At 36.8% G+C, this 22,707-nt stretch overlaps 1 protein-coding gene across 2 annotated transcripts in view; it reads left to right on the top strand.

Annotated features, from left to right (window-relative positions):
* The window catches only part of Ttc3 (tetratricopeptide repeat domain 3), a 99,835-nt gene that overhangs the window by 23,114 nt on the left and 54,014 nt on the right, over positions 1-22,707 (top strand). For both annotated transcript variants that reach the window (XM_020174717.2, XM_074072668.1), the window contains exons 11-20: positions 6,158-6,320; positions 7,323-7,368; positions 8,142-8,268; positions 9,552-9,615; positions 12,678-12,738; positions 12,966-13,050; positions 14,921-15,055; positions 15,693-15,773; positions 19,923-20,035; positions 21,852-21,972. In XM_020174717.2, coding sequence (XP_020030306.2) covers positions 6,158-6,320; positions 7,323-7,368; positions 8,142-8,268; positions 9,552-9,615; positions 12,678-12,738; positions 12,966-13,050; positions 14,921-15,055; positions 15,693-15,773; positions 19,923-20,035; positions 21,852-21,972 — 996 coding nt within the window. The remainder of the gene's footprint in view (positions 1-6,157; positions 6,321-7,322; positions 7,369-8,141; positions 8,269-9,551; positions 9,616-12,677; positions 12,739-12,965; positions 13,051-14,920; positions 15,056-15,692; positions 15,774-19,922; positions 20,036-21,851; positions 21,973-22,707) is intronic.

The raw sequence follows: 22,707 nt of genomic DNA, 5'->3' as shown, positions 1-22,707 counted from the left end.
ATTGGAGAGGATATAAAGGAGATTGCAGCTATATTGGTATAGTTTTCTTTCGTTTATTAAAAGAAGATCTAAAGCAAATATAAATGTTAAAGCAAAATTATGGATGTTTTTGCATTAGTCTATTTCCCTTAGTCATAAAACGTTCAAACATGTTTTTAGATTAAAAATATTTTATTTAAACTTTTCTTCTTAAACACTTTTAACATTTAAAAAAAAAAAAAAACAGAATGGGGGCTGGAGGAGTGGCTCAAGCAAGTAAGAGCACCTGCCTAGCAAGCATGAGAACCTGAGTACCAACAACAACAAAAAAATCAGAATGGTTAGCATAAATGTTTGAATAGATTATATCCACAGCTTGGCAGAAATCACCTGACAAAAAATGTAAAGACTTTCAAAACGTGTAAAAGGCAAACCTTAAATTCTTCTAAGATTTTTATATTGGCCCTAGGGTTATTTGACTTGACCCCAAATGAACTTAAAGGTCCAAGTATTTTTCTATAGACAGTATGCCCAGGAGGCACATACAAATTAGGCAGAAAATAACCTCTCCAGTCACCCCTTAGGAGCACTCCTTCAGAATGCAAGCACTGAATCCTCATTGATACACTGAGTAATTAAGTTTTAATGCAGTTGTCCAAAGATGTAGAAAGAAAATCCAAGAGTTCTAAGACAGAACAAAGCTAATGCATTCTCTGCAAGTTACTCATGTAATACTGAAGTTACACTGGTATACAGAAAGAATGTTATTTCCATGCATTTGTCTATTCCAGTCTATGCCTATTGAATATTTGACTTTATAAACTCTCAATAAACTAATTTTTAGGACCTACATATACATATATAAAAATAGTTCTACTGAACATTTGATGTATTTATATTATGCAGATCAAATGACTTGTTATAAAATATTTTAAAGCTTAGTTCATGTAACTAAGACAAAACTTTATATTTTATCACTACTTCCCACACAAATGGGACTGTGACTGGAGCACATTTCCCAGAATGAGATGTCCAGAGGTGTTGCTTTAGAAAAGATAAGTGAAGGGTTCAGTCACTGTTTCACAATTACAGTAACACTCAGGGCAGAGCAACAAGGACACAGAGAAAGCTGTCTCAAGAAAAGCTAAGCATTCTATTAATTAAACTTTGTCTTTTTTATAAACTAGTAGCATTTCTTCCAATGCAAAACCTTTACAATGGGAATCTTGCATTTTATGAAAAAGCTATGCAAGGATTTTCTTTAAAATCAAAACTTAGAAGGCCAAACACATGGAAGAGAGCAAACGCTGCTGAGATGCCAATAATGAAGATCAGCTATTTTTGTCAAGTCTGGCATTTAAAATGTAAAGTGAAAGTAAAACATGGAAAGATCACTGCAGTTATATGGAATAGTTTTCAGATCTTTCACTGAATTTTCCAAATGTTTATTAAAAGTGCAGTTTCAGGTAAAATACAGGAAGACACTGATTTTGTAGTTTATTCCTGGTTTTATAATTTTTTTAAACATCAGGGTGAAGCTGGGCATGATGTTGCATACCTGTAATCCCAGCTACTCATCAGTCAGAGGAAGGAGGATTGTGATCTGAGGCCAGCCTGAGCAAAAAGCTATAAGGGCTTGGGGCATGGGTCAAGGGATACCACCTGAGTTCAAACCCAGTTCTGCAAAAATCAAAAACAAGCAGAAAAACCCAAACAAACCAAACAAACACTAGATTCTTAAGGCCCTAGAGATTTCACTCTTGTCATTTCCCATTACTGCACTGCAGATAGACTTCATTAGATTAACTGTAGGAGTTAATTTTTTTGCTTATTGTTTTAAATAAGCTTTTCCATTATATTGCAATTAGCACATGATAGAAAAAGTACAGAAAGATATGAAATAAAAGGAAGGAAGAGTCACCTGTGGAGTGTCTTTAAAAGATTTGCCTCCCTCTGCTCTGCTCCAGTCCCCCAAATTGTGATACAGGTGGTTTAGGAATGTATCTAGTAGTTTGGAAATTGTAAAATTCCCCACATGGATTTCTGCATTTCCATTTCAGAGGCATTCTTAAATGCCTCATTTTTAAGATGAAGAAATTGAGTGCCAGAGAGTATAGACATTTGTGCAAAGTGTCACTGTGAACCTTTAAAAGACAGAGATGGAGTGAGAATTCAGTTCTGGATGAAGCTTGTGTTTGAGAGTGGTCAGTCTGTTGCTGTTTTCATTTTGAGTCGTTCTTTTGCTTGAAACAGACCTTTGCTGATCACTGAACTTGGCATTTGGCAGTTACTCCATAAATATTTGTAGAAGGAATGGATGATAGAACTCTGAATATTTAAACCCAGACCATGATACTGATTTTCCAAAGATACCTCTTATAAATTTTGATCTATTTTCAATGCTTTAAAAAAGAGCATTAAAGCTTTCTGAGGCTGATTCTCCCTCCCCGACCCCCCATTTTTCTGAGTATACTACTTGATGTCCTAGGACTCTCTGGTTGATGGGAAAAGCAGTTACAGCTGGTTTATGCAAGTTCTGGCTACTGTTCCCTGTTAGTCTTATAGGTGGCTCTCTCTCTGATCAGTGTGCGCTGATCAATACTTAGCTGAAGACCCTAGGAGGACCTTCCCGAGTTTTCCCTCTGTGAAGCATTCTCCTCTGGCCACATCCCCATTGAACTTCAAGCTGACCTGGTCCTTCTGCCTCCCATCTCTGAGACTTTCCACCTCTGTCTGGGTTCTTTCTTCTTGTGCTGAGGCTTAGGAACTCTCTTCTCAGTAAACTGGAGCAGTCTTAGGTCTCAGTGTGTTTCTCTTCTCAAGGATCACTGTTTTGTTGTCCAGAGTTCAGTGCTTGCAAGCTATAGGTTCATATCTTTTGTCTTTTTTGTTTGTTTGTTGAGAAGAGTAAATCCAGTCCCTGATACTCCATCTTGTCCAGAAGTGGAAGTTAGAACATAGGCTTTTCTGGGTTCATTTTATATAAACAACCCAATACCCTTAATAGCTTTTAGTCTAGTGAAAAGAGAACCTCTGTATCTATAGGGAAAACTTTAGGGTATCTCAGGCTGAGCCTGATGGAGTCAGATGCCCACCTGTGGGTCAATGACAGCAACCTGGGAAATGGTACAATTCTATTGGCCAGATTCCTGGGTCACAGCCATTCATGCGTTCACCCTACTGCCCTTTGTTGGGGTGAAGAACTAGAATTGACAGTTCACTATGACTGAGGAGTAGGAAATGGTGGCCTCTAAGGTGAGGGGAAGATAGGCAGACGTACAATGGGAAATTTTCATTTATGTGGTAGAGAATGAGAGAGTGCCAAAGAACAAACTTTCTATGGCGATTGGGGTCATGAAACTGAGATACTTTCAATTTAAGCTTCATTGGAACAACTTCAGCAAAGGAATCTGAATAAAGTTTCTTCTCAACCAACAGAAGTTATATTGACTTTTATGGGGTTTAGGGAAAAGAATCCCAGTACAAGGTAAGAATAGTGAGGGGAAATGAGAAATAAAATATTCTCTGCAAATGTAGTAGATACGATTTATTATCTACCATTGTTTCTTGTGCCAGCTGTGTTTTATTTTTTAAATACAGTTATCTAAACTTTAAAGTTGGACTGTGGGCATGGCTCAAGTAGTAGAGTGCTTACCTAGCAAGCCTGAGGCCCCAAGTTCAAACCCCAGTACTTCCAATAAGTAAATAAGTAAACTTAGAGGTTGACAAATGTCTAGAGGTAGGATTTTGACCTTGTAGCATATCCAAGAGATTTCTTTATTTTTTTACACCTTAGGTGTCAAGCAACAGGGCCTCTACCCTCTAAGGAAAAACAGAATTTAATGAAATGACCTTAATTGAAACCTTTGGTCCAAGCCAAAAGAGTCAGACTAAAAATTCTATAGAACTCACAAACACAGCATTGAGCCTGCATAAACACATGCCATGTGATTCTTGTGAAAAGTTGATCTTTTTTAAATTGGTCACCTTTTGAAGGCGCTAGAGATGGAACCTAGGGCCTTGTACATGCTAGACAAGTATTCTACCACTGAGCTACATGCCCAACCCTGGATCACTTATTTTTTGTTTTGTATTTTCTCATTGAATCAGCATGTCCTTTTAAAATATGCAGTAGGCTGTGTGCTGGTGGCTTACACCTACAATCCTAGCTACTCCGGAGGCAGAGATCAGAGGGACCGCAGTTTGAGGCCAGCTCGGCCAGATAGTTCTTGAGACCCTGTCTCAAAAATACCCAATACAAAAAAACAGGACTAGCAGAGTGGCTTAAGTGGTAGAGTGCCTCTGGAAAAAAATTTGGAGGCTACTTAAAAAGCTAAACATTGGTCTATCATTTGATCCAGCAATACCACTCTTGGGGATATACCCAAAAGACTGTGACACAGGTTACTCTAGAGGCACCTGCACACCCATGTTTATTGCGGCACTATTCACAATAGTCAAGTTATGGAAACAGCCAAGATGCCCCAGCACTGACGAATGGATTAAGAAAATGTGGTATCTATACACAATGGAATTTTATGCAGCCACGAAGAAGAACGAAATGTTATCATTCGCTGGTAAATGGATGGAATTGGAGAACATCATTCTGAGTGAGGTTAGCCTGGCCCAAAAGACCAAAAATCGTATGTTCTCCCTCATATGTGGACATTAGATCAAGGGCAAACACAACAAGGGGATTGGACTATGAGCACATGATAAAAGCGAGAGCACACAAGGGAGGGGTGAGGATAGGTAAGACACCTAAAAAACTAGCTAGCATTTGTTGCCCTTAACGCAGAGAAACTAAAGCAGATACTTTAAAAGCAGCTGAGGCCAATAGGAAAAGGGGACCAGGAACTAGAGAAAAGGTGAGATCAAAAAGAATTAACCTAGAAGGTAACACACACGCACAGGAAATTAATGTGAGTCAACTCCCTGTTTGGCTGTCCTTATCTCAACCAGCAAAAACCCTTGTTCCTTCCTATTATTGCTTATACTCTCTCTTCAATAAAATTAGAGATAAAGGCAAAATAGTTTCTGCTGGGTATTGAGGGGGTGGGGAGGAGAGGGAGGGGGTGGTGTGGGTGGTAAGGGAGGGGGTGGGGGCAGGAGGGAGAAATGACCCAAGCCTTGTCTGCATATATGAATAATAAAGCAATAAAAATTAAAAAATTAAAAAAGAAAAAGAAAATACCCAACACAAAAACAAACAAAAAAAAAGTGGTAGAGTACCTGCCTAGTAGCATGAGGCCCTGAGTTCAAACTCTGGTACTGCCAAAAAACAAATAAATAAAAATAATATGTAGTAAAGAAGAGATCTGGACCAAGCGTCATAAAATCAGAGTTCCCTAACCTCTTTTCGCTGATAAATCATCTCTCTAATGGAGTCATTGTGCCTAAAATGGAAGTTAGGTTTGTGAGTAGCTAGGAGAGGGGTTGTTCATTTAGCCCTAAGTATTATTAGCTTTCTGAATTAAGAAGTTCACCATTGGTACAGTTTTCTCAAATGTTGAGCCGAAAAGGATTTTGATTCTGTAATAAAAAAAAACTAGACCCAAAAACCATTATCATTGGAATTAAAGAGTAAAATCACTTCAATTTGGAAACTATTCTTAGAGATAAAACAAAAGGTGATTAGAGGGAAGAGGGATGAGGGGAGGAGTTAGTCCCCCTGTACCCTTTGTTTGTGCCTATGCACTTTGGAAGTGCTGGGATGCTACTGCATGAGCTGGTTGCTTCCAGCTCCAGAAACCTTCTGATTTCCATAGTGTAGTGAACGTCATGACTGAGAGACATACTGCTATAAAGTATTTTTGAAAACCTTATTTATTTATAGTGAATGACTTTTACGCTTTACTTGGCACGAAATATTATATTTTATTCTTAATTAGTAAAGCATATCAAAAGATTTTATGCTGGGGTATAAAAATCTCGTAAACAAAAATGTTGCTCTCTAGTTCACTGATAAAAATTATTTGCCTATTCATAGCTTCACTTAGTTCATTAGATAATTTATTCCCTAGAGTATTAACATTTTTATTTATTTTTTCATTTGCTAGGGTCCTAATTTAACATTTTAAGTAACTAATCTGTTTTCAAGCAAAGTATTTTTCCTTATCTATTTTCTTTAACTTGAGCATATTTTTGAGAAAAAATTAAATTTATCTTTTTGGAACAGGGTCATTATCGTTATTGTGATGCTCTTTCTATGCTGGGGGAATATGACTGGGCCCTGCAAGCAAACATAAAAGCTCAAAAACTCTGTAAAAATGACCCTGAGGGAATCAAGGACCTAATTCAGCAGCATGTAAAGTTACAAAAACAAATAGAAGACCTACAAGGTATTTCTCCTAAGATTCTTTTGATTATAGACAAATTCCCTTTAAAACTTTTGAAGGTGGGTTTCTTGGTTTAATGGAAGACCATAAATCAATTCTCAGATGATTTGTACTTCGTTACATTATCTTGGTCAGGTCACTTTAGCTTTCCATTTCTATCTGTGTAGAATTACATTTGTGTTATGTTCCATTAGGTTAATTTTAAGTGATTTGTATTTTTTATTTGAAACAGCGACCAAATTATTACTTTTTCTTTTGTAGAAAGATATCTTTTCCAGAAATTTTAGATAAAAGCTTTTTGAAAGAAAATTACTTTAATTTTTTCCTCAGTTATTAATTTCCTATTGCAAAATCTCTTCAGTACAATTGCCTGATGGTTTTTTGCACCAAGTTTGCAACCAAAACTACAGCAGAGTGAACATCTGTACATATGTGCGTGCATGTACATGTACATGTGTACACACACACACACACACACACACACACACACATACATAAATTGGCTCTGCAGATTAGGAGTTGTACATTTTCGTTCTGCTCTTCTCTTCCCATAGCCTTTTTTTCTTTCTTAAGTGCTTGAAATTGCCTTACTCTACACTTTCAGTGTATGGGTCTTATTTTTCTCTTGAGTTCTAGTGTGCACAGAGCTAAGAAGAGCAGTTCTGTCTCACTAGCAGCTGCTGTCTGTCTGACTGCCATCCCATGGAACATAATTCCAAGACTGTGAGTTTCTTGAAGACAGGCACCATCTGATTCAAGTTTATGAATTCTTGTCATCTTGTCAGTGATCACATGGAGTGGAATTTTTGACACGATTGTGTAGCAATGTGTTGACACTAAACTGAAATTTAAAATATCTAGGGTTTTTAAGTTGTTTAGGTTTATTTTTCAGCTTTCTAAATTTGATGTTCTTAGCTGTCAGCTTAAGGGAAATTTAAAAATCTTTTGAAGTCTGTGTTGCCAGCCCATTGATTACTTGTGTGTGTGTGTGATTGACTTTTATAGGTCGAACACCTACTAAGAATCCAATTAAAGCTTTTTACGAAAGCAGGTGAGTTAATATCTGGTCAGTAGATGTTACTTGAAATGGCTTTGCCTCATGAATGTAAGGGTCGCTGTGTTTACCACTGTAGGAGCTAATAGTAACCACAGTAAAGTTGGGGATGGAAGAGAGAGAAAGAGAAAGAGTGTGTGTGTGTTCTCATGCTTAAGATAAGATGGTCTGTGAGTGGTCAGATTTATTTTGCTTACTGTTTTACTGAGCTATTTGGATGTGTACATCTTAGAGATTAGGAGCCTAAGCCTATGGGAAAAGTGTGGTGCAATGTAAATTCAGAGTCACTGTGCTTGAAAGGGGACCGGTTTGGGTCAAGAGGGTTCATGCTGCAGAGAGCTGGGACATATCCTGTGCCTCCTGATGTCTTCCAGATGTTGTAGATAGATTTAAGTATGCTTATAAGAAAACAAGTCGCAGCCTAGCTGGGTTTTACATCTGCTTATTTGCTTATTAAAGTAAATTAAGCTTTTTTTCCATGCTTATTTATATGTGTAGGATTTTGAAACTGTCAAATGCAGAACAGGAAGGCTTAGTTACTTTAAAATTGGAACCCTGGGTACTTGCTTTGAACCATTGTTAACTTATTTTGAATTGCTTACCAAATTTAAAAAACTGTTTTATGTCTAAAACCCCAGTAGTGGGGTTTCAGTACCTTGATTTCAAGGAAAAAAGGCTATGATTGCTGTTGTTTGAAGGATAACCATTTTTTTATCCTGCATCTTAATTAATGGGTATAAAGCAATCATTCCTTTTATTCTTTCTCTCAGGGCCTACGTACCTAGAAATTTATCAGCACCTGCTTTTAGTACATCACTTAACTTTGTGGAGACAGAAAGGGATTTCAGAAGAACTAACCACGAAATGGCCAATGGTGGTAGTAATCAGAATCTAAAGGTAAGCCTATTTAAAATTATAATTGTTTCAAACATAAGTAGCCTTACATTTTTACAGTAATATTTTGGTGATAGTGGAAACCAAACATGTTGGCAATATTAACCCCTTTTTGCCTATTAATACCAAGAAAATGATTCTGTTTAGTGAGTAATCTATTTCATACAACTACGTAAAGATAATAACTCACAGTCATAAAAGTTCCTTCAAAATCACATTCATGTGTTGTAAAATATTTTTTCTAAATATCATTTTGCCTGTTAGTTTGTTTGTCTGTCCTTTATTTATGTCTGCTAACCAGTTTCTTAGGAATGAGTGACAATGGGATCTGGTGGCCAAGTCACCTCTGCCCTATTTCACAATGTTTTGGGTTTTTCTTTTCCTTCCTTTCCCTTTTGCAATCTGTTTGGTTGCCTGGCTCTACAGCAGTCCATCAGCCAACTGTGCTGTGCTGGGGGGGTTAGGATGGGCTCTCTTCCACCTCTTGCCCAAGGTGTACATGCAGCTTTTGTTGCCCTTGCAAGCAGTGGTCTCAGCCCTGCTTTTAGTAGAAGTCATGGGCTGATGTTTTCTTCAGAGCACTGTCAGGCCTCTTGTCTGACTCAGTGGTCACATGTCCCAGATGAATGTGTTTTTCTCTGACCTGAATTATATACAAAACTCAGCATGTATCACCAAGTTCACATTTATATTTCTCTTCAACATTTGAGGGAAGAAAAGACAAATGTTGTTTTGACATTAGGTGGCTGATGGACATCGAATGGAATTTTTTCAACATCCATCCTTTTGTGGATAATTTAAAAAACCTCCAAGCAGCTACATTCTTTAGGGAGAGGAGTTAGGAAAATATGATGGTACTGATTCAGTAGAAGCGTTAACAACTGCCCCATCACACGTTATGCTAACGTCAGAAATAGAATTGTCAGGTTGGGCACAGTGGCTTGTGGCTGAAATCCCAGCTACTTGGGAAATGGAGATAGGAGGATCCACAGTTAAAGGCCTGCCTGTGCAGAAAGGGCTGGGAGAGTGGCTTAAGAGTTAAGGCCCTAAGTTCAAACCCTTGTTAACAAGAAAAACAGAAACAGAACTATCATTTAAGAATTTGCCATTTATCTTGATCTCTTGTCATTAGTTATCATTTTGATTGCTCATTTATACATTTGTGCTTAACCAGCAGCATATTTTAAGTGAGTGAGTGAACTCTGTTGTATTCTGTTGTACAACTACTCACTTCTTCATGGCTGTATTATTTTCGAAAGTCTCACTAGTTTTATTTTCATGGGCAGGTGGCAGATGAGGCTTTGAAGGGAGATGATTGTGACTGTCATCCTGAATTTGTACCATCATCAAGTGAGTGGGTCTTTTTCTTACATAAACTGTTCCTGAGTTAACATAGTGTTGCCTAACCCTTTGTGCATGGAAACCTGCACAAGCCTCACTCTTGTTTGTGCTTGTTCTTCTCCTTTATAATTATAATGCTGCTGTGTTAGTCAGCTTTGCATCGCTATAATGAAATACCTGACACAGAATAGTTATGAAGTAAAGGGAGGTCTAGTTTGGCTCAGGATTCTGGAGGATGGAAGGCATGTCACCTGCACTGCTCCATTCTGGTGAGGGCTGTGGATGGCAGTGGCCCAGAATGTGTGACAAAGACAACTGTCATATCTTGATCCAGGAAGCAGAGAGAGAGGAAGGGAGAGAAAGACAAGATTAGAGTCCCATAGTTCTTCATGAACTTTAGTGGGACTCATTCAAATAATAGCAATTTCTATGTTAAGAAAACGTTGAGGGCTGGGTTTGGTGGCTTATGCCTAGAATCTCTAGCTACTTGTATGGCAGAGATTGGGAGGATTGTTGTTTGAGGCCAGCCCTAGCAAAAGGTTATCAAGATGCCATCTCAACAAATAAGCCTGGCAGGGTGGTTCATGTCTGTAGTTACAGTTATGCAGGAAGCATACATTTAGGTTCGTGGTCGAGGGCAGCCCTAGGCAACGATGCAAGACAGAATTTGGAAAAATAACTAAAATAAAAAAGGGCTAGTGGAGTGGTTCATCTGATAGAGCTCCTTCCTAGCTGGTGTAAGGACTTGAATTCAAACCCCAGTACTACCAAAGAAAAAACTTAATTGAAATAAATGCTCAGTTTTTCATGTTATTTAATACATTTAATTTTATAAATCCAATTAAAGGAATGAAAAGAAAGGAAGTACACAGCTTTTCTTAATCTGCTCCTTAATTTCCTTTAGGTCATTTTTCTCATTATTGAAAGTTTTCATTATTGCTTCTCATCCTCTACTCTCAAGGAGCCCTTTTAAATGCTTTTTCCCTAGTTGGCCTCCTCCATGAAATTTCAATACTGATCTGTGTATGTACTGTATGTGCATCTGTCCTCTACATGTAAAAATAGTTAGATTTTTTTTTTCATGTTCAAACAACTAATTTTCACACAATTGGAGGTGGTTGAGAAAGGATACTTCCCTGTTGTTAGAGTATACTTGTCTTAGTCTAGGTGAATTGCTATAACAAAAATACCATAAACTGGGTAGCAGACAGCATGCGTTTACTTCTCACATTCTGCAGACCTGGAAGTCCACTATGGTGCCAGCTTACTGAGGACTCTTCCTGATTTATAGATGGCTGTCTTTTTGCTGTGTGCTCACATGGAGAAGGGATGAGGCAACTCTCTATGGCCTCTCATAAAGGTCCTAATTCCGTTCATGAGGGTTCTGCCTCATGACCTCATCAGCTCCTGAAGGTTTCACCCCCTAACATCATCACCTTAGGGATTTGGTTTTCAACATACGAATCTTGAGACAGCACAGCTATTCAGAACAAAAGAATACTTTTGGCTAATTCTCATTTAGTCTAAGTTGTGCATATTCAGTGCATATGCCTATGTCTGCATCTGGTAAATGTACAACAGTAGGACCTCATTACATGATGAAGGAGATGAAGGGGGTTGCAGAGAAGGAAAAATTAATGCATTTCTGTATCTCCCCTTGTATACCTATTTTAATGGAAATCTGTTTAAAGTGAATTACATGCTTCTCTGCCTTTTAAGAGTCTAAGGAAATACAGATTTTCTTGATGACTCAAGGTTGTTTTCTTTCACATAGTGCTGCTTTCAGGGTTATCAGGGTGAGATTGTTAATGATATCCTGTTCTCGTCTTTCGTTTACGGGTTGGCTTGTTTTCTTTTCCATGATTTTGCTTGTAGCAGTCATTTCTGTCTTTTGCTGTCTATAGCTCCATCTTCCCTCAAGCTCCAATTCCATATATCCAGCCTTTTAGTACTAGGCATCTCCATGTGGTTATCACATTAATATACTTAAGTGGGAAACTTATTTAACTTAACTTCAGTTGTCTTTTCTGATGTAGTTCTAACAGAATGTGAACATCTTTGAGGACAAACTTTTTGGAAGATAGTTTTTAAGGTATTAACATTTCTGTTATTTTCTGACAGCAAATTGAAATAACTTTGTCCATCAGCATCTACAATCAGGTGAAAAACTTGATGTACCAGGGTTAGGATTAAGTAGTTGTGCTCAGGGTCATATAGCAGAAATCACTAGAACTCTTCTGCCTTTTTAGAAGCCTTGTGGTTTTTGAAGCCACCAAAGTCAGCTCGGGTTCTGTTCTCCCTCTTATTTCCACTGACTTCTTTCCATGCTTTCTCTGTAAACCTTCTGTCACATAACTCCCTGTCCTCCTGACATACTAACATTTTTATATAGCTTTGAGCACCTTGCTTGCCAGCCCTCAAAGAGGCAATGGCTTCCATTCCTAGTGGAATAGGGATGTGTTGGGAGGGGTCTGTAAATGCATACCTCAACTGCCTTTGCAGTCCCTGTTCAGTCTTCCACCCTTGTGGAGCTCTCTGGAGTGTACGTTTTTGTTTCTAATTTCTGAAGTAAATTCTACCTTGGGTTTGCATCATTTTGTCCAAATCCTACCTTTTCTTCAAAATCAAACACAGATACTGAAGCTTCAGTCATGTTTTCCCCACCACTCCAGCTTAAGTGACTCCTCCCTTTTGTGAGTTATGAGAGACTATGGAATTAGTATTGCAGTAACAATGTTATCTTCTTTCTTTGTAATGGTGATTGTGTAATTACTGAAGCAATGTGTCTTTTCTTCCAATCTGATTGTAAACTGCCTGAATATAGGACCTATCACCTTTATCTCTTACGTGCTGTATACCTAAAGAATAACTATCAGTATTTTAATTTTTTATCATAATTTTACCTCATATATAGACTAGTAACCTCTTTCTTGGCCTATTTGTAGTTATACTCTCACACATTATTGCTTCTTTGGCTTTCTTACTCCAATTTACATTTTTTTGTTGTTTTCCTCTCAAGCTTATGAATTTTTATGTACCCGATTCAGGAACAAATATTTTTATATTCACAGGTCAGCCTCCAAAACATAAAGGAAAACAAAAATCCCGAAACAATGAATCAGAAAAATTCAGGTATGTTTTTTTCTAATTTCATGGGGACCTACTTGAGATTGCATTGGATTTATAAATCTTATCTTGGGGTGGAAATCAGCATCTTGATAGGATTTCTATCAGAGGCTCACGTGAGTCTCCATTTACTGAGTATTTTAAGTGAACTTTAGTAAACACACTTTTTCTTTTTTGTAAGTAGGGCTGTATTACTTTTAAATAATTCAAAAAAAAATGCTTTTCTTTTTTAGTTCTGGTTCACAGTTGACTTTACCAGTAGATTTGAAAAATATCTTGGAGAAACAATTTTCTAAAACTTCCAGAGCTGCACACCAGGTAATGGAGAAGAAGCCTTTTTCAATCGAAAAAGCAAACACTTTTGAGCAAAACATTTTCACATGAGTAAAGTTCTAGTTGTGATTTAATATGTTTGCTAAGAAATCAAACTATCACTTATTTAAACATTAACTTGATAATTGTCAGCCAGACTTTTAACTAATGGAAATAATTTTAAAAGATTGAAACATTTGCAGTTTCATTATGCCTACTGTAAATGATTAAGGAGCACATATTTTCTTTGAATGATTGATCATTAAGCAGATGAATATCATATGTAAATAAAATAACAAAAGCTTTGTATATAAAAGCTATGTTAACTAGTGATGAAAAAGGCATGGCATGTAGTATTTATTTCAAAATATATGGGTCATTTAAAAATTCTATTAATTACTTTAGTTCTATGTAACAGACATCCCAAAGGACTAAAATAGATTTATAATCATTTACGTAAAAGCATTTTTAGAATTCCTAACAGTTGGCTATTTTTCAATTATGTGTTCCCAATTGATTTTGTTGAGTCTAAAAACCCGGAAGGTCTTAGAATAGAAAGTCTGTGTGTGTGATACACCATAAGAAGGTTATTTAAACATGCATGACAGTTTTTTTGAACCCCCCGTTTGTTTACCTAGCACATTTTTACGGGGTCTCTCATATGCTGAAGATAATGAGATTGAGTCTGTAGTGAGGTGACTCCACTTGCTCAGGTGGCGCTTCCATTACAGGTAATCTGTGTTGTGTTATATTGGCGGAAATAGTTCCCAATGAAAACATGAGGTTACAGGGATCTGTTTTCTCAAATGAGAAAGAGAGTAAAATTGAATCAATTAATGCAAGGCTAGTAACTAGCATTTGTGGGAATAACAAATCATCTTTATACCCTCCAGTTGATACCTTAAAGTAAATATGACTATCATTGTATTTTTTAATTACTGTAACAAATACCAGGTTTATGTGAGAGCTGCTCTGTTCCATGCACATTTTGGAGGAATGTTTTCCTGAACTTTGTCTTACAGGAAATGAGCAAGAAGCTTTTGTCAATGTGTGACCAAATTGCTTTCCCTCTGTGCAGTTAGCTCTCCTTTTGGATTTTTACTGTTTGGAACAGAGGGCTGTTGCACTCAGATTTGTATTTTCTGCTCTATTGAGTGTGTACACCTGTATTGCAAGGAGTGTCTAGTCTTGTCTGTCCAGTCTTTACACAGTTCTTCTGACTGCTCTTGCCAGCTATCTAAAATCTGAATTCAAATCATAATTTATGTGCCCATATGTAGTAAAATTACAAAGTGTTTCTTTATTTAATTTTTGTTTTTCACTTTTGATGTTTTTCCTTTTGCATTTGATATACTAATATCTTCCAGTAAATTTGTCTGGCTATATTTAAGTACATGTTAAGAGTAGAGTTAAAGATTAAAATATCTACTTTTTTGCTTAAAATTAAGGTTTGTTTCAAAGCATCGTGGCAGTTATTAATACAAGATAGTAACCATTACATAGATTGATTGTTTTTGTGTCTAATTGTTCTAGTCCCAGCCAAACCGTTTACTTATTGAAGTGATGGTTGGTGTTCTTTGTATATGTTGTCAAAGTTGCTTTAGTCTGAAAAAGCAAGCAAGACTTAGCATCACATAGAGTAAAATGAACCACCCTTTTGTGTCAGGACCAATGGCAGATGTGTTAGAATGAAGATGGTGAAGTACCTTTTAATTTCCATTTTAAAGAATAATGAATTTCTGAGAAATATATAAAGGGTAGTTATAGTACTAAGTATTTATTATCACTTATAAAATATTACTGATGAATTTAGCATCTTAACTTCAGTTAAAAATTTACAGATTTTAACTACTGAGACAGTATTTCTTCTCTGCAGGATTTTGCTAATATAATGAAAATGCTCAGGAGCTTAATTCAGGATGGTTACACAGCCTTGTTGGAGCAGCGTTGCCGCAGTGCTGCACAAGCCTTTACAGAATTGTTAAATGGCTTAGATCCTCAAAAAATAAAGGTAAAGTCAGTGAATCATAACTATTTATAATGCACCTCAGATGAATGTAGAAGAGAAGTAAGGACCTAATTCACGTACATACATTGTACCAGCTCAGGCAAATCTCCCCAGGTTGTGGGAGGCAGGTAATGCTTCCAATTCAGACTTTATAATTATACTCAATACATAACCCATGTTTATACTCACTTCTTGGCCATTGTTTGGGTTCATTAGAACCTCCTGGCCTTTTCTCTTATTAAAAGTACTAAGTTAAGGATTTGGACTCACTGTAGTTACATCTTTTCATCCAGCAAGAAAGTATTAACTACGTAAGTCAGTAGTTTAAGCAAAGTTGTAAGAGAACAGCTGTCCTACTTAATCTGTCACAAGTATTCACTTACATGCAAAATAATTTGACTTTAACTAAAAATTAATCTAATCTGTTGTAAAATATGCCTCAAGGAACTCTGAGACATTGGTTCTGGGTTTTTAATACTTAATAACAATATAATACTTATCTTTACAAAATGTGTATTCTAATTGATCTTTAGCCCAGTCATATTGATTAGTGAGTTATTACCCCTTTTTCTGTGGTCAGTATGATGCAAATTAGGCAGAATTATGCTCACATTTTTAACAAAAGCATTTTTATTGACAGCAATTGAACTTGGCTATGATTAACTATGTATTAGTCGTCTATGGACTTGCCATTTCTCTCCTTGGAATAGGACAGCCTGAGGTAAGATTTGCAACAGATAAACAATTAAAATATGACATAATTTTAGAAGCTATATAAAAATTGTTTTCCCATTTTGGCTTATTTCCTTCTGCATATGTCCTTGAAATTCTGAAATAGCTAAGTTTGATTTTGGGTTTTTTTGTTTTGTTTTGAGATAGGGTCTTTTTTTTTTTCAAACTATTTCCTTTCACTTTGTAAAAGGAACTTTTTTTTTTTTTTTCCTGGAAAAAGCATTTTATTTATTTATTTTTTTCATTTTTCTTTTATTCATATGTGCATACAAGGCTTGGTTCATTTCTCCCCCCTGGCCCCACCCCCTCCCTTACCACCCACTCCGCCCCCTCCCTCTCCCCCCCTCAATACCCAGCAGAAACTATTTTGCCCTTATTTCTAATTTTGTTGTAGAGAGAGTATAAGCAATAATAGGAAGGAACAAGGGTTTTTGCTGGTTGAGATAAGGATAGCTATACAGGGCATTGACTCACATTGATTTCCTGTGCATGGGTGTTACCTTCTAGGTTAATTCTTTTTGATCTAACCTTTTCTCTAGTACCTGTTCCCCTTTTCCTATTGGCCTCAGTTGCTTTCAGGTATCTGCTTTATTTTCTCTGCGTTAAGGGCAACAAATGCTAGCTAGTTTTTTAGGTGTCTTACCTATCCTCACCCCTCCCTTGTGTGCTCTCACTTTTATCATGTGCTCATAGTCCAATCCCCTTGTTGTGTTTGCCCTTGATCTAATGTCCACATATGAGGGAGAACATACGATTTTTGGTCTTTTGGGCCAGGCTAACCTCACTCAGAATGATGTTCTCCAATTCCATCCATTTACCAGCAAATGATAACATTTCGTTCTTCTTCATGGCTGCATAAAATTCCATTGTGTATAGATACCACATTTTCTTAATCCATTCGTCAGTGCTGGGGCATCTTGGCTGTTTCCATAACTTGGCTATTGTGAATAGTGCCGCAATAAACATGGGTGTGCAGGTGCCTCTGGAGTAACAGTCTTTTGGGTATATCCCCAAGAGTGGTATTGCTGGATCAAATGTAGATCGATGTCCAACTTTTTAAGTAGCCTCCAAATTTTTTTCCAGAGTGGTTGTACTAGTCTACATTCCCACCAACAGTGTAAGAAGGTTCCTTTTTCCCCGCATCCTCGCCAACACCTGTTGTTGGTGGTGTTGCTGATGATGGCTATTCTAACAGGGGTGAGGTGGAATCTTAGCGTGGTTTTAATTTGCATTTCCTTTATTGCTAGAGATGGTGAGCATTTTTTCATGTGTTTTCTGGCCATTTGAATTTCTTCTTTTGAGAAAGTTCTGTTTAGTTCACTTGCCCATTTCTTTATTGTTCATTAGTTTTGGGAGAATTTAGTTTTTTAAGTTCCCTGTATATTCTGGTTATCAGTCCTTTGTCTGATGTATAGTTGGCCAATATTTTCTCCCACTCTGTGGGTGTTCTCTTCAGTTTAGAGACCTTGAGATAGGGTCTTATTATATAGCCCAGACTGGCCTCAAACTCATAGTCCTCCTGCCTCCAACTCCCATGTGCTGGGATAGTTTGTGTTTTTTCTTTTTAAAGAAAATTTGGGCAGTGTTTGGTGACACACATGTGTCCTAACACCCATGAGGCAGAGGAAGAAGGATCATGAGTTTGAAGCCTGCATAGGCCACATAGCAAGACACTGTCTCAAAAAAAAAAAATTATTTGTATTCTTAGTAGAAAAAGGCTATGCCTGGCAATTGGTGATACCTTATGTATCATGGAAGATAGATTTCAAAAGCATAATATTGAGGAAAAAGGGCAAGTTGGAGAACAAAAACACTGTGATCCCATTTATGTACAGTTTCAAACAGAGCCATGCGGTGGATTATTTATGGATCTCTATGCATCTGATGAAGGTACAAAACTCGTACTCTTCCTGCATCAGATTTCAGATAATGGTTGCATTTAGTGATAGAAGGCTGGAGTGATTCAGGGGAGGTTAAAAAGAAGATGTCAACTTTGTGTTTTGCTGTTTTATTAGGAAAACAAAAGTAAAAATGGGACTGCATGTGTGGCTCAAGTGGTAGAGTGGCTGCTTTGTAAGCACCCTGAGTTCAAATCCTAATACCACCAAAAAAACAAAAAGTGAAGTAAAATGGTTTTGTTAATGTCTCAGTCTGGGTGGTGAATACAAAGTATTTGATTATGTTTTGAATGCATTCTGCCCATAATGACACATGATCTGTGTTCCTATGGTTTCCATTGCCTGTGACCCTGCTGTGCTTTCCTAGGTGCTTACTTAACTGCACTGTGCATGCTATGACTGTTTTCCATGGCTGGTGGTTTTTGGGTTTCTGTAAATGCTGAGATGATCTACAGGTCATTCTAGATGCCCTTTCTGCCAACTTGGACTCTAGCCTTCCTCGCTTAAATGAAAGCTTACGCCCTAAGCTGCCACTCAGTTAAGATCAAAGTATCTTTTATGTCCACTCACTCACAGGGGTCCATAGTGCCTGAGGTTCATTTTTCTTGTTCTTCATGTAAAAGATGGAATGTCTTCCATTAATTCCTATATAATTCTGTTTTCTAATCGATTATTGGAAATAAGACTTCATAATTTAATTGTATCTTGACAGAACAATAAATATCATCTTTTGCCTTATCAGAATTGAAGAAATAGTTTATTGCAATTGTGATTTACTGTAAAATAATGAGACTGATTTAAGTAAGTGCACAAAATAAACAGTACAGTTTCATACAGAGCAGTAGAATAGATTATTTAGTGTAGAGCTTCTACATTTAAGATTTTCATCCAAGTAGTCACTTAAGGAAGCCATGTGTTTATGCTAGCACAGCCCTTGTTTCAAATATTTTTGGAATGATCTTTGAAACCAGCCTCAAAGCTTCTTACAAGCCAGGCTCAGTGGCTTACACCTATAATCCTTGCTACTCGAGGCAGAGATCAGGAGGATCTCAGTTTGAGGCCAGTCTGAGCAAATAGTTCTTGAAAGGGTGTAGGATGGTGACTATGATGGAAATATTATGTACTCATGTATGAAAATGGAAAAATGAGACCTGTTGAAACTTCTATAATGGGGAAGGGGAAATAAAAGAGAATGATGAGGGAGGTGAATTTAACAAGATATATTGTAAACACTTTTGTAAATATCACACTGTACCCAGTACAATAATACAATAATAAAAAATAAAAATAAATAAAATTTTTAAAAAGAGAAAATACCAAGCACATATAAGAGCTGGCAGAGTGACTCGAGTGGTAGTCACATTTGCCTAAGCAAATGTGAGAACCCTGAGTTCAAACCCCATTACCACCAAAGTAATAAATTAATTTAAAAAAAAGCTTCTTACAAGCTCCTTTTACACTAAAGTGGGATTGCCAGTATTTCTTAGAACTAAATATCTTTGGGAATTTTTCCAAAAATAAAATTTATTTAAACCACAAAGTTTCCCACTATTGAGACTATTCAGAAGAATGCACTCTGAACTCTCTTAAAGTTTTTACTAAAGTGTCTTTTAAAAAAAAAGGAAAATTGGTGAATTTTTCCAAATTTTATTTTATTTATTTATGTTTTTATTGTTGTGCTGGGTAGGGGTTCTTACAATATATCAAATATATCATACTTAAATTCACCCCTTCCATCATTTTCCTTTATCCCCTGCCACACACACCTGAAGTGCAGTTTTTAGACAGAACTTTTACTGTTGTATGCCACAAAACTGGTAATTCCACTGGAATGCCAGGCTTTCTAAGGGAACAGCACCTACTAGAATGCATGTTATGGTGTGTTTAGCACCTACTAGAATGCATGTTATGGTGTGTTTACAATAAAATCAGTCTTTTAGTACTGACACCAGGACCTTAATAACTAGTAAACGTTCAACGACAGTGGTTCGCTGTCTGGTGTTTCCAGCAGGATTGGTTTTGTTGTATATCTGAGTTTCCATATGACTATCTGAATAGCCACATGATCAGAAATTTATATAATTTCTAAGCAAATGAAATACAGAAAGCATAATTTTTTGTATGAACTTTTTGATATGTATTCACTTAATATTGCTCAAAAAGAAAAAGTTGTTTCAGATAGAGTCCGTTCCAGTGTTTTTCTTTTAGTATAAGTGATGTTGGTCACACTGCTATTGTAGGAGTTATCTGAAGCTGAAAACCAGTTTAAGAGAATTATTGAACACTACCCCAACGAGGGACTTGATTGCTTGGCCTACTGTGGAATCGGAAAAGTATATTTGAAAAAGAACAGGTGAGTAGCAGTGAGCACTAGACTCTTTACTCATGTGAAGTCTAATGTCCCCTTTCTGCAATGATCCCTTTTCTGCAGTTATTTTCATATTTTATGTGTAGCACACTGTCATAATTGTGACTTACCTTAAGCTAGCATCTCAGTAATTATTAAACCAAGGCCTGTCAGTGTAGTTCCTGGTATTTCCTAATTTTGAATTTAATAAGAAAGTCAATAGTTGAGTAATTTAACCTGAAGCATTTAATATCCTTTAGTACATGTCATCTATAAATGAGACTGAGTTGATGTAAATGAAAGTAATTTAGTTTAATTGATATAAATTAATGCTCTAAAAATCTAATTGTGGGCCAGGTGTGCTGGTGCATGTCTGTCATCCAAGACACTTGAAAGCAGAGGTAGAAGGATTGTAGATTGTGGCTTGAGCCCAGGCAGAGTTAATGAAACATCCTAAGCAAAACACAAACAAAGAAGCAAAAAGTCTAGGTATGGAGTGTGAATTGAGTGACAGAGGGCTGCCTCTCACGCCTCGCATCCAATCCCAGTGCCACTTGCCTTGCCCCAAATCTAACTCTGAAAATGAGAAGTGCCTGCATATTCAAAGACATCATGAATTAGGTATGCAGATCTATTTCCCAAGAGCTGGAGGAGTGGCTCAAGCCATAGAACTCCTGCCTAGCAAGCGTGAAGCCCTGAGTTCAAACCCCAATACTGCACCCCCCCCAAAAAAATCTGTTCTCTGAATTTTTCTGATATTTAACATGTAGCTGTTCTCTAAACGTTTCCTATCTCTTAGTATTGTCTTTTCAAATTGCCTGGCCCTTAGTGGACAGGATTATATCTTGCACTTAAAAAAAAAAAATCTCTGTTCCTGCCAGTTTTTGCACCCATATTGGTAGGTGTATTAAGTTAATTTATAAATAAATAATTGTTAGCTGGTTCATTATCATTCACAACCTGTATCCTCAAATTTTCATCTAACTTTTTAAAGGAAGCTTGATGAGAATCTTAGGAATCCAGACTTAGAATGCGCCTAGAGTCTCCTTTATAGATTTTTAAAGATTAAACAAAGTTCTTTCACTTTGTAAAGTAACTGTCTAGCTAGACTGAACTATATTAAGAATTATGTTAATACACGGGAAGTGAGGATTTAACAGTCACAATATGAATAGCACATGAAATTAACTTCAAAGTGTACTATAAATTATTTAGGACCGTAGCTCTTTAATGTATGCATGTATTCACAAAGTCTAGGAATGCAGCATAAATTTGTAAAATCATGGGGACTCTGGTAAGCTGACAAGCTTCTGCCATATTGGTAGGTGTTTATATTTTCATTTCTAAATAATTTGGCATTGTAATGTACAACTTTTGGTTCATAGTCCTGCTGTTGGGAACTTATGGTGGAGGGTGGTCTAGCTTTTCTGCACTTACAGGCAAAATACGTTTTTTAATTGGGGGATCATTTTAAGATTGGAGGAAGCAGCAAATTGGTTTATTCTCTTGTCTGAAGAGAAGAATAAAGACTTTATGAAAAGTACTTCAGTATTCTTTTGTCAACTTTAAAAGACCTAGAACTCACCTTATATAATACAGTCTGAGTCGAGAACACAGTTGTGTTTAGTTTATATTACTACAATAGCAAATAACAATAATGCCTTAGTTTTCTTTTTAAAGAAAATTTAGGTTCATTGACTATTTCTGCCTAGTCATTTTTTGAATGCACTCTTCATAATAAACTTGAGGTCTTGATAACTTTTTGCTGTGATGAATGAAAATACCGTGTCACATCTTCAGTATCTTCTTTCTTACGACTTAGGTTTCTCGAAGCCCTCAATCACTTCGAAAAGGCAAAAACTTTGATTTGTCGTCTTCCTGGTGTGTTAACTTGGCCCACAAGTAATGTGATAATTGAAGAGTCGCATCCAGAAAAAATAAAGGTAGCTGTTTATTTCTTCAAGTGTTTCTTACTATCTGTGAAGCCACCTTCATCAGCTGACCCAGGGACTGGAAGAGGGAGGTAGCAGAACTATAACCTTACCTCCTGACACGAATCTCCCTTTAAAAACTAATGAAAATCACTCACGTTTATTACGTTTCCTGTGTGTGCCAGTCACATACCTTCCGTTTATACAGCAGCCCTGAGGGTCAGGTGCTGGGATCATTCCCATTTTACACGAGGAAGATTAAGTGTAGAGAAGTTAAGTGATGAGCTCCAGGTTAGACAGCAAGGCAGTAGTGGAGCTGGAACTTGAGTCCAGGCATTCTGACTTGAGAATGCGTGATTATGCAGTATACGGTACCAATTGTACCTAGAGGAAGGTACCGCATTATTGTTTTGCTGTAGTCACTCTAGTTACTGAAATAGTCCTTATAGATTCAGAAAATAGAATTTATTGCCATGCTTAGAGCCATAAAGATTTTTTACTAGTTCTGCAAAGACAAAATTCTTCATGAATTGACTGAATTAGGTCTTAAATTGTGGTGAATCTTTGCATATACTCTGAGCTTGCTTTTGGCTAAAGCTTTTAAAATTACAAGGGTCAGCCTTTACAACTTAATGGTAAAAAGCTAAATAATCTAATTAAAAAGTAGACAAAGGATCTGAGGAGGTATTTATACACAGAAAATATAGAGGTGACCAATTAGCACAATATCACTACCATCAGGGAAAT

This window comes from Castor canadensis, chromosome 5 (assembly GCF_047511655.1).
Source record: "Castor canadensis chromosome 5, mCasCan1.hap1v2, whole genome shotgun sequence".
NCBI classification, from domain to species: Eukaryota; Metazoa; Chordata; class Mammalia; order Rodentia; family Castoridae; genus Castor; species Castor canadensis.
Note: the sequence above shows the minus strand (reverse complement) of the source record. Positions and strands in the feature narration are given on the sequence as shown.